This window comes from Microtus pennsylvanicus, chromosome 5 (genome assembly GCF_037038515.1).
Source record: "Microtus pennsylvanicus isolate mMicPen1 chromosome 5, mMicPen1.hap1, whole genome shotgun sequence".
Classification (NCBI taxonomy): Eukaryota; Metazoa; Chordata; class Mammalia; order Rodentia; family Cricetidae; genus Microtus; species Microtus pennsylvanicus.
The window spans coordinates 61,825,007-61,838,949 of record NC_134583.1 but is presented as its reverse complement, the minus strand read 5'-3'; the positions used below and the strand labels follow the sequence as shown (position 1 = coordinate 61,838,949).

The 13,943-nt window shown below is 38.2% G+C and overlaps 1 protein-coding gene across 1 annotated transcript in view; it reads right to left on the bottom strand.

Moving 5' to 3' along the window:
* Uqcrc2 (ubiquinol-cytochrome c reductase core protein 2) overlaps window positions 1–13,943 on the bottom strand; it is a 32,224-nt gene that overhangs the window by 10,582 nt on the left and 7,699 nt on the right. Inside the window, exons 6-10 of the mRNA XM_075972071.1 lie at window positions 13,313–13,437; window positions 8,814–8,911; window positions 2,564–2,621; window positions 939–1,034; window positions 444–643 (exon numbers count right to left, since the gene is read on the bottom strand). Coding sequence (XP_075828186.1) covers window positions 444–643; window positions 939–1,034; window positions 2,564–2,621; window positions 8,814–8,911; window positions 13,313–13,437 — 577 coding nt within the window. The remainder of the gene's footprint in view (window positions 1–443; window positions 644–938; window positions 1,035–2,563; window positions 2,622–8,813; window positions 8,912–13,312; window positions 13,438–13,943) is intronic.

Below are 13,943 nucleotides of genomic sequence, written 5' to 3'. Positions count from 1 at the left end.
GTGCATATGTGCTTATGTGTAGAGGCTGGACAACAAAGTTGGGTATCATCTGCCAGACAATGACTACCTTGTTTTTTCAGACTAGGTCTCCTACTGGCCTGGAACTCATGAAGTAGGAAAGGCAGACTGACAATGGAGTCCCCAAGACCTACCTGTCTCCACCTCCCAGCACTAGGATTATAAGCATGTGCTACCACTTCAACCTTCATACATGGTTTCTGGGAATTGAATTTGGGTCTTCATGCTTGTGAAGTAAGCACTTTTTCCCTCCCTTTCGTTCTGCTGGAATACCAGGTTTGAGCCACCCAATCAAGCTTATAATTGTTCATTTTAAATTTTAAAATCAGACTATCATAATAGACAAACAAAATTATATCAAAGTAATATGTTTCTGAAAGCTAAAACAGAAATACTGACTGCTTGGACTCACTGCTTGGACTCACATCAAAAGGCTGGTGACTTCCTTTGGCAACACTCTGGCTTAGGAGGCTGGTGGTATTGCTGCCCCTCTTGATATGTGGTCCAGCACCAAGAAGATGCTGAAGTACACTGAATGCATTTGCTTCTGTACTTCCAATGGCAGCACCTTCTGCTACAATAGCAGCATGGACCAGGTTGTCTCCATTTTGATCTCGAATTTCACCTGGGATCATATAATGAGGGAGGAGTAAGAAAAGTAGTTTTATTACATTGGTTTTATTCACCAGCATTCTCTATGACATAGTACTAATGAATTAAGATTAGGGTCTGTGCTTTGTCTGGTCTTTCCCACTCAAAGCATGTTTAACATAATACCTGAGTCATCTAGTGTTTTTGGTTTTTTTTTTGTACTGATATGGTTTGGTGGTAACAATCAAGCCAATACTGCTCCAACATGCTATTTCTGTAGAGAAATGCCAATGGCGTATGTTATTAAGTCTAGGAGAAAGAATACTTACCTCCACGGTATTTGGCTTTTGCACCAGCTAAACCAAGGCCACCCCTCATGTTGAGAAATTGTTCAGCAACCTGTTTTAGGACAGAATGACTCACACCTATTTCAATTGAAGCAAAAACAAAGAGTCAATATTTTTATAATTATAAAGCATATATTTTTCCTTGTTTTAAAATATGTAATCATTAAATGCAAATATAGGCCTCCAGACAGCTCAGCAGGCAAAGGCACTGCATTAGTTTTGAGACCAGAGCTGGATTCCTAGAACCCACCTAAGGGTGGACGGGAAGAATCAACTCTACAAAGATGTCTTTGACCTCTACCCACGTGGTGCTGGTGGCATGTATTCGGCTGCTAATTATATGTGCATACATATGGATTTATGTATGCATATTTATTATAATATATAATCATATAACATACATACTAATAACATATAATATATAATCATATAACATACATACTAATAAATTATTTTTTAAACCCAAAAGTTTATTTTTTAAACCCAAAAGTTGATAAATAACAAAGAAAGCATGAATTTTCTTGCCAAAATACCATTCTTCCTGGTAACAATTTACAATTTGTTATTAACTATTATATTCATCTAGATGTTTTCCTGTATAGTTAATAGTATATGCTCATTGTCTTTCCCCTTTATTCTTTGTTTTTCAAGATAGGGCTTCTCTGTAGCCATTGCTGTCCTGAGACTCACTCTGCAGACAAGGCTGGCCTCAGAGATCCACATGCCTTTAATTCAGTGCTAGCCACCGAATCTAAGGTATCAAATAAGATAAACACACGCTCTACCACTTACATACCAAAACCCTATTATAAAAGTGGTATTATCTCTTTAATGTTTCTAACTTGTCTTCCATAATTTGTATCTTTCTAAGTGGTTAGAAATGGCTATAAAATATTCCACTCTATGGATGGATCATTTATTTAATCAATACCATTCTAATTGACATTAATGTGTTTCTAATACCTGTTAGAATATTGTGCTTTATATCAAAGGACAACCAAGAATGAAAAGACAACTCATGCGATAGAAGGTATCTGCAAGCCACATTCTTGATAAGGGGCTATATAGTATCCGAGATAAAGAACCTTTAATAGATATATTCAAAGAACGTTAATTTATACTTCAATAATTCTTTTTGTTTTCAAATGGACTCTTAATATGTACTCTAGTTGGGTCTGGAACTCACTATGTAGACAAAGCTGCCTCAAACTCAGAGAGATTTACCTGCTTCTGGAGCACTGTGTTAAAACATAAGCCACATGCTCAGCATACCAATAATTGTCGACAGCATGTATTTCTCCAAATCCTAGGTAATACTGGGAAGTGTTAGCCTTTTAATTTTTGCCAATCTCAGATTAAAATTTTCTTAGTTATTAGTGACATTCTTTACTTATAAAAATTTACCTTTGTCACAAAATTTGCAAATACTGTCAAGTCTATAAGGGAAGTAGCAAAATTCATTTGTTTCCCAAACAACTAGCAAAACCCTATTTATACTGTCTTTTTAAGAGTTTCAAAATGTTCAATCCCATGCATATGCCATACAGTTTAAGGGTTTGCTTTTGGGAAACAAACTTTCATGCAAGTAAAGGCAATTTCAGACTTACCAAGTCCAACCAAAGCCATTCTTGCACTTGTGAAGTGGTTCTGAACAAAGTAATGTAACTGAGGAAGTAAAGAAGAGCGATTAGGTCATATTAATAAAAGCGCAAAAGCTATAAATGTACAGTGCAGCACGGCAGGAAACAAGTTCCCACTACGAATATAGGCATAGTGAACTATGGAGGACCAGGTATTGTTCTTCTCACTGTGACTTTATCCCTAAAAACTACAGCTTAGAAGAACAAGACCTTCATTGTGCTTATGCTCTACAACTCTGTGAAAACTCTAATAAAAGCACTGATTTTAAACAGAATAGAAGGTTTAAGAATTGTATCTCAATTAAAACTAAATGAATGCTGGGAAAAAGTGATTAGAGCAATTGCCATACAAGTGTCAAAAACAAAAGTCTGGATCCCAGAATCCATGTAAGAGCCAGGCGGCATGATGGCCTGCCTGTAATTCCAGCCATGGGAGGCAGAGACAGGCAATCCCAGAGTTCTCAGTGTGGTTAAGAGAGCCTGCCGCAATATATAAAGTGGAAGAGAGATGGCAGATGATTCCTGACTTCAGTCTTGAACTTTCATATGTATATCTCTATATACATAAAAAACATGCACACACATACAGACATCACACCACAGATACAAAAATGGAACATAAAAAATGAGTGAAAACATATTAAAAGTATACACTGACTTGAAATCAAGAATGAGACAAAATTCATGCCCTTAGTATTATAATGTAGCATTAAACAGCACATCTAATTTACTGTATCTTTACACTCAAAAATCAACTGAAGTTGGATGCAGTGGCACACACCTCTGTGGTCCTGGCATGTAAGGGGCCAAGGCAGAGGACCGAGTCTGAGGTCAGTCTAGGTTATTATACAGAGAAGCAAACCCAACTACTTATTCATCTAACTACTACACATGGTTGTCAAAAATCAGTGAGATTTGGGAATGTTGTTTATATGACTACCTTAGGCTAAGTAAAGAGCAGGACTAGCTAGCATCTATTCTATTAGGAGTAATACTACCCTCAAGGGGTTGAAGATTTGTTTTGCAGCCAGGAAAATCCCCTTATTTTATGGGAAACACGTGCTCCACTTTCTAAGCAGAGACACACTGTTCTGCACTGCAGAGACATAGTATCTCCTGCAGGGCTTCGGAGTGCCTGAAAGTGGCACTGACGAGAGACACTGGGCCCACATGCACCAATGTGTCAAGAAGCTGTGATCTAAGAATGGTAAACACCTGTGAGGTCACCTTAGATGGCCAAACTATTATCTTTCTATGGATGTTTTTCTATTGAATGGCTAAAGTATATTATGCTAATTTCCTTAGCCTAAGAATACATTAAAACAAAAACAAAAAAAGCCCAAACATTAATGACCTTTGAAATTATCAAGTTTATCATAGTTAATATCCTAGTATTTGTCTTTGAATAGAGTTTATTGTTTTAAATGCCACTTTTTGTCTATCCAAATTAATGAACTGCCTTTATTTAAAATATGCTTTGGAATGTTCACATATTATTTCCTTTTAAAAAATTAATTGCATTAATTATTGGGGTGGATATGAGTACAGGTATGCCTGTGTCATGGCGAATGTATAGAGGCCAAAAAATAAATCTGAGGAGTTGGTTCTCTTCTTTCATGGTGGGATATGGGATCAAACTAAGGTCACTGGATTTGTGTGGGAAGAGCTTTTAATTGCTAATCACCTCACCAGCCCTAGCTAAATTTCTCAATGTATAAACAGGGAGCTTATGGAACTAATCTCCTAATGCTGGATATTAATTTGTTTCTAATTTTTACCATTATATAGTAATGCTGACTAGACATCCGTGAGGGCAGTGTTGTCCTGTGAAACAAACACTATAGCTACCCATGACATTTCTTCACAAAAGAGAATCTGAGTTCTGAAAAAAATTATTCAAAACTCATTAGAAGCTAATTATATGAAAAGTGTTGCTAATTCTAATCCTATGATATGAATTATGGTTTCTCCCTTAGACAAGTCTTCACTCAGTATCTCAGAGTAGCTCCAGGTAATTCTCCCAACTCAGCAATCCAAGTGTTGGGATTACAGATTTGCTTTTTACAAATTACAGTTTTTTAATAAGTGCTACAAAATGACATTTCAGATTACAGATTGGCAGGTCAAACGAGAAGGAACTATATAGTTTTCTAATCACCACCTAGAAATGAGAAAAAAAACTCAATACTTGAGTCAATACTTAGAAGGCACTAATCATTCTAAAATTCTCTTTTGTATATACTGCAAACATACATGTAAGTTACAGGCAGAGGAAAACCCAGTGAAATCGGTTTTCTCTTTTGACCTTTACATGGCTCCTGGAGACCAAACTTAGGTCACCAAGCATGTGTGACAAGTGCCTTTACCCATTAAATCAGCTCTCCAGGCTTCCAAATTTTCTTCTACACTTACAGTATGTGCACCTGTGCACCAGACACATGCATGATGCTATAGAAGCCAGTAAAGGGCACTGGATCCCCTGGAGTTATAGACAGGCATGAGCTACCATGTGGGTGCTGGGAATTAAACCTGAGTCTTTTGGAAGAGTAGCCTGTAGTAATAGGAGCAGCGGGGCTGCGTCCCCAACACCCCAGCCGCCCGCACGGCTAGCTTTACCCAAAATAATTACACAGAAACTGTATTCTTTTAATCACTGCTTGGCCCTTTAGCTCTAGCCCTTACTGGCTAATTCTGATATCCCAATCAACCCATCTCTAATAATGTGTGTGCACCGGTCTTACCGGGAAAGACTCAGCATGTCTGACCTGGCGGCTTGTTTCATCGCGTGCGTCTGCCCAGGAGCAGGGCATGGCGTCTGTCTGAGGCGTCTGCTCCGGAGAGGAGAGCTGTGGAGTCTGAGCAAACACCTTTAATCCCAATGCCTGGGAGGCAGAGACAGGCAGATCTCTGAGACTTCAAAGACAGCCTGGTCTACAGAGTTATTCCAGGTCAAAGATATACGCTCAAAAAGCAAAAAGTTAACCTAGGAATGTCACAGCTTAGATTCTTAAGCGCCTAGTGATTTAAAAGCGCAAATCAAAAGTGCTCCTGGATAGTAAAAAATTTAAGATTCACAATAGGACAGATTCAGACCACTAAATGAGTCACACTGTTGGATGAATGTACGTAGGCTTGGGAGAGGGAAGAAAAAGAATAAAGTTAGTGGTTTAAAAAAGAAAAGGTAAAGTCTTTAAAGAGACAGAGTACAGATAGTTAAGAGATTAAAAGAAATAAAGAAAAATAAGCCACGTAAAAATGGAAAATTCACAGAGAGTCTGGATTATGTACATTGTGTTTTCTTTAAAATTTTTGACTGTGAAGGAGCTAAGTACAGAGAGACATTTCATTATATGGGCTGCCAAGTGTAACCAGAACGGATATCATGAGGGTATGACTTCAGAATTTGGGTCTAAGGATATGATGCTTTGGAGAGAGTCTTCTTTTGTTTTCACAGAGGACCAGACCCTGTGGATTTCTTCTATCCCAATTTGGTATGATAGACCACACCCTCCTGAAAGGTTGATGTGAACACCCTCAAAAAATTGCTTCGCTCAACTGCCAACTGAGATGAAACTAGCACACAGGTTATACCATGAAAGACCTAATTAATGACGCCCCCATTCAGCAGGAAGCAGTTTGGAGAGAAAAAACTGCGCCCATGTTCCCAAATATGGTTTATAAACATTCTTTTACATTTAAAGGGGGATATGATATAGATATGAATAATTTGTATTAGTATAGATTTTGCTTTATTGATAGAGATTTAAGGTCAATTTTGTTATATGTATAAGTGTTTCTGATTTTGATTAAGGTATTGTGATTGTGTAGTTCATTTAAATATGTACTGTATAATTAAGAAATATAGGTTGTTAATGGATAATCATCGATAATAGTAAAGCTTGTAGTCATGTTAGTTAGATTTTCTAGATATATAGAGATATGTTTTAGATAGACATTCTTCATGTATTTCAAAGATTACAGAATAGGACATTTAATGTTTTAATAACTTAGGACTTTTCATGACAATGAGACACTCTGCTCCTGGCAGCACCAATCTACTTCAAGAGGAAGATGGGCATCGAAGAGGCTCGTTATGGAGTTTGATAGCCATTTGGGCAAGAAACTGCTCTTGCCTGGACTATTGCATAAACTGGAAACAGAGAACCCACAGAGAGAGGACTACTGAACTTGCCTAAGGTGAGATGATCTTTCGGGGTTCCTGATTCATGAAAGAGTCTGCGAGACATTCTGCAGGACACAACAGATAGTGACTGAACTGACTTTGAATTTTCCTGCTTTATGGAAATGTCTGCTGGATACCATGGGCCTGAAGGCTGAAGATGGATGCCCCAACGGTACAGAGGAACTTTGGGTGACTGTCCAGGCAGCGAGATGTCTCTGTCATTTCTAGAGTTTTAAAAGTTGCTTTTTTTTTGTTTGCTTAGGTAGTATTGTATCTTTCTGGAGTCTTTGATGGAGTTAAGAATAGTTAGTTATAGTTATAGTTTTCCTTAGTTATGATAAAGATTATTGTAACTTTTACTTGATAACTGTTATGTTATATGTAATTTTGCTATGTTAAAGTTAAAGCCTTTTTTTTTTGTTTAAACCGAAAAAGGGGAAATGATGGAGGAAGGTCATTGGTTAAATAAAAAGAAACTGATTGGTCCTCATTGGTTAGAAGATAGGTGGGAGGAGTAAACAGAACAGAATGCTGGGAGGAAGAGGAAGTGAGCTCAGACTCCACAGCTCTCCTCTCCGGAGCAGACGCCTCAGAGAGACACCATGCCCTGCTCCTGGGCAGACGCACGCGATGAAACAAGCCGCCAGGTCAGACATGCTGAGTCTTTCCCGGTAAGACCGGTGCACACACATTATTAGAGATGGGTTGATTGGGATATCAGAATTAGCCAGTAAGGGCTAGAGCTAAAGGGCCAAGCAGTGATTAAAAGAATACAGTTTCTGTGTAATTATTTCGGGGCATAAGCTAGCCGAGCAGGCGGCCGGGGTGCTGGGAACGCAGCCCCGCCGCTCCTATTACTACAGTAGCCAGTGCTCTTAATCTCTGAGTCGGCTCTCCAGCTCCAATAGCCAATGTTTCTTACTTTGAAACAAAGTTCTAAGGCATAGGTTTTTCTGTGATTTGTGATGAATCTGGCCTGCTGACACAGGGAAGCTGGTATACTAGAAAAGGTAAATAAACAATGCTGGGCTAGAGAATAGGAAAAACGAAAGAGGGGTTCATTTCATACATATCATCAGAGGCACCAAATATTTACAACCATGAAGTAATTTACTATGATACTTAACCATTAAATTATTTTAAAAATGCAATATCTGTATACACAGAAAAATTTATAAAAGAAAATACATCAGGTATTAACAATGAGTGCCTTTAGGCATCTAAGATAGTTTTTGGGTGTAAGTCTTTATTCTTGGTGTTTCCTCTGCTTAGAATTGTCTTCTCCCAGCACACGTCTGTGTGTGTGTGTGTGTGTGTGTAGTATACGCACATATACAGAGACCAGAGGAAGAGATCAGATGTCCTGTTCTAGCATTCACTGTCTTATTCCTTAGAAACAGGGTGCAGGGTGTTGCACTGAATCTGGAGCTAGGTCGGCCCCTAGCCCTGGTGATTTTCCTGTCTCCACTTCACAACATTGGGCTTTCAGGTATACACAGTCACTTCTGGCTTTTTATATGAGTGTTCGGATCCAAACTCAGGTCCTCATGTCTATGTAGCAAAAGCTCTTACACACTGAGCGACCTCTAGACCCATTGAGACAATTGTCCTTCATTTTGTTTGTTTTAGATTTTCATTTTATGATTCCTTTGGCCATAAAAACTTTTTAGTTCTCTCTCTCTCTCTCTCTCTCTCTCTCTCTCTCTCTCTCTCTCTCTCTCTCTCTCTCTCTCTCCCACACACACACACACATGAAAAAAAGCAGAATTTCTTTCTTTTCTCGGTTTTCCAAGACAGGGTCTTTGTGTAGCTCTGGCTGTCCTGGATCTCGCTCCGTAGACCAGGCTGGCCTTCAACTCAGAGATCCACCTGCCTCTGCCTTCTCAGTGCTGAGATTAAAAGTATGAACCACCACTGCCTGGATATATTTCTTAAAATTAGGAGGTAAAACAAACATCCTGAAATAGAAAGTTTAATATAACACGGTCTGGTGTCTAGGAGTCAGCAATTATAAAATGCAGTTCCTTCACTTACCTCCTCTGGTGTAATTTTTCCCATCCTATAGTCAGGACAATACAAGGGATTAGCCAAGGTATTCTTGTAGGCAGCATCATGCAACTTCTCAATGACGCCTGAAAGACAGAAGAGCAACGGCCCTCAAATGTATGGATGACTACGATATTTTTAAAAGTCAGCAATAAGTCTATACAGATTTGAGATTCAAATTTTCAGATTTGAAATTTGTTACTACACAACCTCTAGTAATTTTTAAAGCGGTGCCTGTAAAATGCACAGAAAAAAAAAAAAGGACAGAGCAAGCAGTTGTTTCTAAGATAAGTAAAATTCATCTAAATACTTACTTCCAGATTCCCTTCCTGGGTAACGAGGAAGTTTCTAGGACACATGGAGCCATGAATGTGGCAAACTTAGGTTAATCACTAGTTTTGGGGAGTCAAGAGCTACCATTGATCTGGACTTACTCTTTACTGGTGCCCTGGCACTGCTGTCCCCACCTTCTGGCTTCTGTGCCTTCTCTGGAACTATATTTCCTACATCTATTCATTATTTGGGTACACCTTCAGATGCCAGGCACTGTGCTAGTTACCAGAAACCTAAAGACGAATCAGGTAGAATGGCCAATCTCAAAATCTTGAGGGGGAAAATTATAAAATTGTTATGAGAAAAAATGTTAGTAGGAAGTGTGCTGCTGGGCACATGAAAGAACAGCAGGAAATAGAAAAGATGAAAGAAAGAAAATCTGGGAAGTCTTCTATGATGATTAATTCCTGGATGAATAATATGTGAATAGCACAAGATGCAGAGGAAACAGAAAGAGAAAATTTGGGGATGGGGGAAGTCTGACACTAAAATTGGTTTACTAAAATGCTGACTGGTCAGTAGCCAGGCAGGAACTATAGGCAGGACAACCAAACTGGGTTGATTTGGGATGCTAGGAAAAGGAAGGGCAGAGTCAGAGAGACGCCAGTAGACACACAGAAAGCAGGATGTATAAAAAATGAGGTCACAAGCCATGAGCCACATGGCAGAGGGTAGATAAGAAATACAGGTTAAGGTGTAAGAGCTAGCTAGTAACAAGCCTGAGCTACTGACCACACATTTACAATTAAGTTTTTGTGTGGTTATTTGGGAATGCTGCTAGGACAGGAAAAATCTGTCTACAAATGGCACCCAAACATTTGGCAACTACATCCACATAAGGCTTGAGAGAGAGCTTGGGAAAGGGTTCTAGACACAATGATATGGACCCAAGAGCAACTTCCTAGTCTCATGTCTCTGAGGTACAGGGAAGCCGAGGTATAGGGACTTGTTCCCTGGCTGCTGCCTGCAGACTTCAGCTGCTAGCACCCCATGACCTAAACTGAGTGGCAGGTTCCCACTCACTCTCACTCACACTGGCCATTGTACAGAAAAGTGTCTTTTGGCAACTGCCTGCAGGAGGGAGTCAGCTGCAAACCGCCATGCACTGCTGCCATGCGCAAAGCTAAGCAATGCTCATAGCTAACATAGCAGTTTAAGATTTGCTTCATGCGAGCAAAGACAAAACAAAACATAGATACTTGGTAAAACAGATGCAGACAGAAAAACAAAACAAAACAACAACAAAAACCAACCAACCAACCAACCAACCAACCAACCAACCAACCAACCAACCCCCAATTCTAAACAGGTTACAGTGTGTTTAAAAATATACATGGGCTTGGGAGAGAGAAGACAAAGATAATATACATAGATTAAAAAATATAGTTTTAAAATAATAAAGCACTTAAAAGAGAGTAAAGTAACATAAAAGAAACAAGTCATGTAAAGATGAAAAGTACGCAGTGTCTGGATCCTATATGTCATTGTGTTGTCTTTAAGTTTTTTGGTTGCTAAGAGATACTGGACTAAAAAAGGTACTAGATTAAACCAACCTATATATTTTACAAGTGTCTTGACTTCAAAATGGAAGTCAAAAGTTATATTACTTTGGGGAAGAGTCTATAGTTTTATTTCCAGAGGAAACAAGAGGCTGTGGATTTATTCAAGGTTAAAGATGATCAGGTTTGATCAAGGAAGACCCCCTGAAATCCTGGCTATAAACGTAAAGAAATAAACCTAAAAAAACAAAACCCCCATAAAATATATAACATATATTTTACCTGCTCAAATATAAAGCAAAAAACAAATCATCTTATGTTGGTATATGTACAGTCTATACTTGTATTAATACATATATGTACACTACCATTAAAAGTTTATATGTTTTCAGAACAAGGGACCAGATACTAATAAAAACTGATGGCCCAAATGATTCAACATCTAGGATAGTTTCATGGCTGCTGACTGGGATGATCTAGCCTCTCAGAATACTACAGCTAAGACTTAACCATTATCCCAATTTTTCTCAGGGTCCAAAGACTACCAGTGCCCCCAAACAACAGGAAGTAGTCTAGAGAAAGACTCCCACATTCCCAATAGATGGTTTGCAGATTTTTTTTTAATCACTTAAGGGGGATTGGTTACAAGTTGTTATTGATAATGGAAAAAAACAAAATCAAAAAACTAAACAGGAGATTAGATCTCGGGGATCTCATTCTGAAAAGAAAAGGGTGTTTCTACCTCAAACAAAATTCTAAACATCCAAATAAGGTTCCAGTTTTTTTTAAAGAAGATAACATTGGATTCCACCCAGGGAATGGTTTGCCTACAGAATATTTTGGTCTAGGGTGTGTGACTTGTTTTGTTCTAGCAACAGAATGTTTAACTGTGGCTGTAGGCTGCGACCTTCAACTGGTCTGTTCATTTCCTTGTATCACATTAATGTAGTTTTTTTTTTTTTAATCTCACTCCTACCTCTTCGGGTCAGGGTATTTTAAGCAATTGGAAACTAAACATGGGCAATTTCAGTATTCACTGGAATTCCCTCTTGGTACTAGTCTATGTTTTCTGTTTTTATTATAAATATGTCTTCATACTCTTTATATTTCTAATCCCCATGCTCCTACACTGGCAAGTGGTATTTTTGTCGAGGCTGCTCCCTGACAAAGCAGGGTGGGGATATAGAAATGACAGGATAAAAGGGCAGATCATTGAATCTACTTTTAAACCAAGGACAAAACAAAACAAAAACAAAAAACTACTTGTTTTAAATATTTCACATTAGTATGGATCTTGATATAGTGATACAAATTTAAAGTTAATTTTGTTATACTGTGTTTATTTCTACTCTTGTTTCAGGTATTGTGCTTAGGCAACTTATTTAAAAATATATAATTAAGAAATACAAATAAATAGTCATATATAATAGTCAAACTTACAGTCATATTAGGTATGTTTTCAAGGTCATACACAGATATGTTTAGATAGATAGATGGTCTTCATAAACTTCAAAGACCTACAGAATATGGCATTTAATATGTTTAATAACCTAAAGCTTTTCATGACAGCGAGATATCTTTGTTCTTGGCAGCATCAATTTACTTCAGAGAAGATAACAGACATTGAAGAAACTCCACATGGAGCTTTCATTTCCCTCCTTAGGGCAAAAACTAGCAATCTGAGCAAAAAGTTACCCTTGCCTCAACTGCTGACAATATGTTGTCCAAACTGTATAAGCAGGTCACAAAGAAAAGAGACGGCCAAACTTTGCCAAGACAGGGTAGGGAAGTTCTTCAAAATTTCCTGCTTCAGAGAAAAGTCTGTCAGATATTCTAGGTCTGTAGGCCAAAATTAGATGCTGAAATGTTGCAGAGTAACTTAGGGTGATTGTTTAGGAGCTAGATGTCCCAATCATTAGGCAACATTTCACCCTTCTGAGGTCTATGACGGAGTGGAAGACTAGATAGTCATAGTTACAGTTTTCCTTAGTTACAATAAAAAATAAACTAGGTATAAAACTTTAACATCACAAAGATAAAATAGATAATGGAAAATTTTCTCTAATTTTGCCAAATACAAAGACTCTATAATCAAACATTACAAATATCAACACAAAAAGTTATTTTAAGAATTATGTAGACTGTTTATTTTTTTATTGTCAAAAATTTTCATACATTATATTTTAAAAGTTCATGTTTTTCCACCCAATTTTGTTCTTCTCCTTCCCTCTTTAAATTCAAATAAAACCCAAGAAACACACATACCACTTCTATAAAAACAGAAATTAAAATAAGAAAAAGATCAATAAGACAAAAAATGTGAGGTATACTTTGGAAGGATCCTCCAAGGACGAGTTACGTGACAACAGCAACATGTATCAGTAAATTACAACAGTAGAAGCAGTAAAAGAAACTGTTGCTGCATTTGTTCTCAGCAAAACAACAACAAAAATATAACACAATCAGGGAACAGGGAGAGCACCCAGGATTCTACTGGAGAAAACAATACAAATGTTTAATAATAACAAAACAAACAAGACTCTAAAATAATGGAACATATTTTGGAGATATTTTCAGGCCCGTATAGGATTTTCTTCACAAATACATCTTTTCAAAACCTAGAAGTAATAAAATGGGATTGGCAAAAGTACTTACGAGTCTGTGAATTCTGAAAGGCAACAGCTTTGTCAATCTTTAGCTGAGACCGAAGGTCAGCTACTTCCCAACGGCGAAATTCTGGTGCTGTGGTAACATTGAGCAGAAACTCCATCAGGATTTCACTACAGAAAATAAGTGAAGAGGAACAGGTCAAAAATTTATGCCTGTGTATGACACTTAACCCGACATCTGGTGGGTGGAGGCTGGAGGACTTTGTCTCCAGGCTAGCCTGAGCTATGAAGTAATACTCTGTCCTGGAAGATCAAGGCCTTGGGTGGGAGCTCGGGGACAGAATGCTTGCTGGGCATGCCCAGTGCTCCAGGGCAGTGGTTAACAGCCTTCCTAATGCTGCCACCTTTAATGCAGTGGTGACTCCCAGCCATGAAACTATTTTTGCTGCTACTTCTTAGCTGCTATTGTTTTGAACCATAATGTAAATAAATATGTGTTTTCCAATGGTCTTAGGTGACCCCTGTGAAATGGTTGACCCCCCCAAATGGGTCATGACCCATGGGTTGAGAACCACTGCCCTAGATGATCTCCAGGACCACAACAAAATGTGAAGACAACATTTAAGATAATAAACTGTAATCTTATTTGTGGCTAGGAGCCTAATCAATCCCAGGTT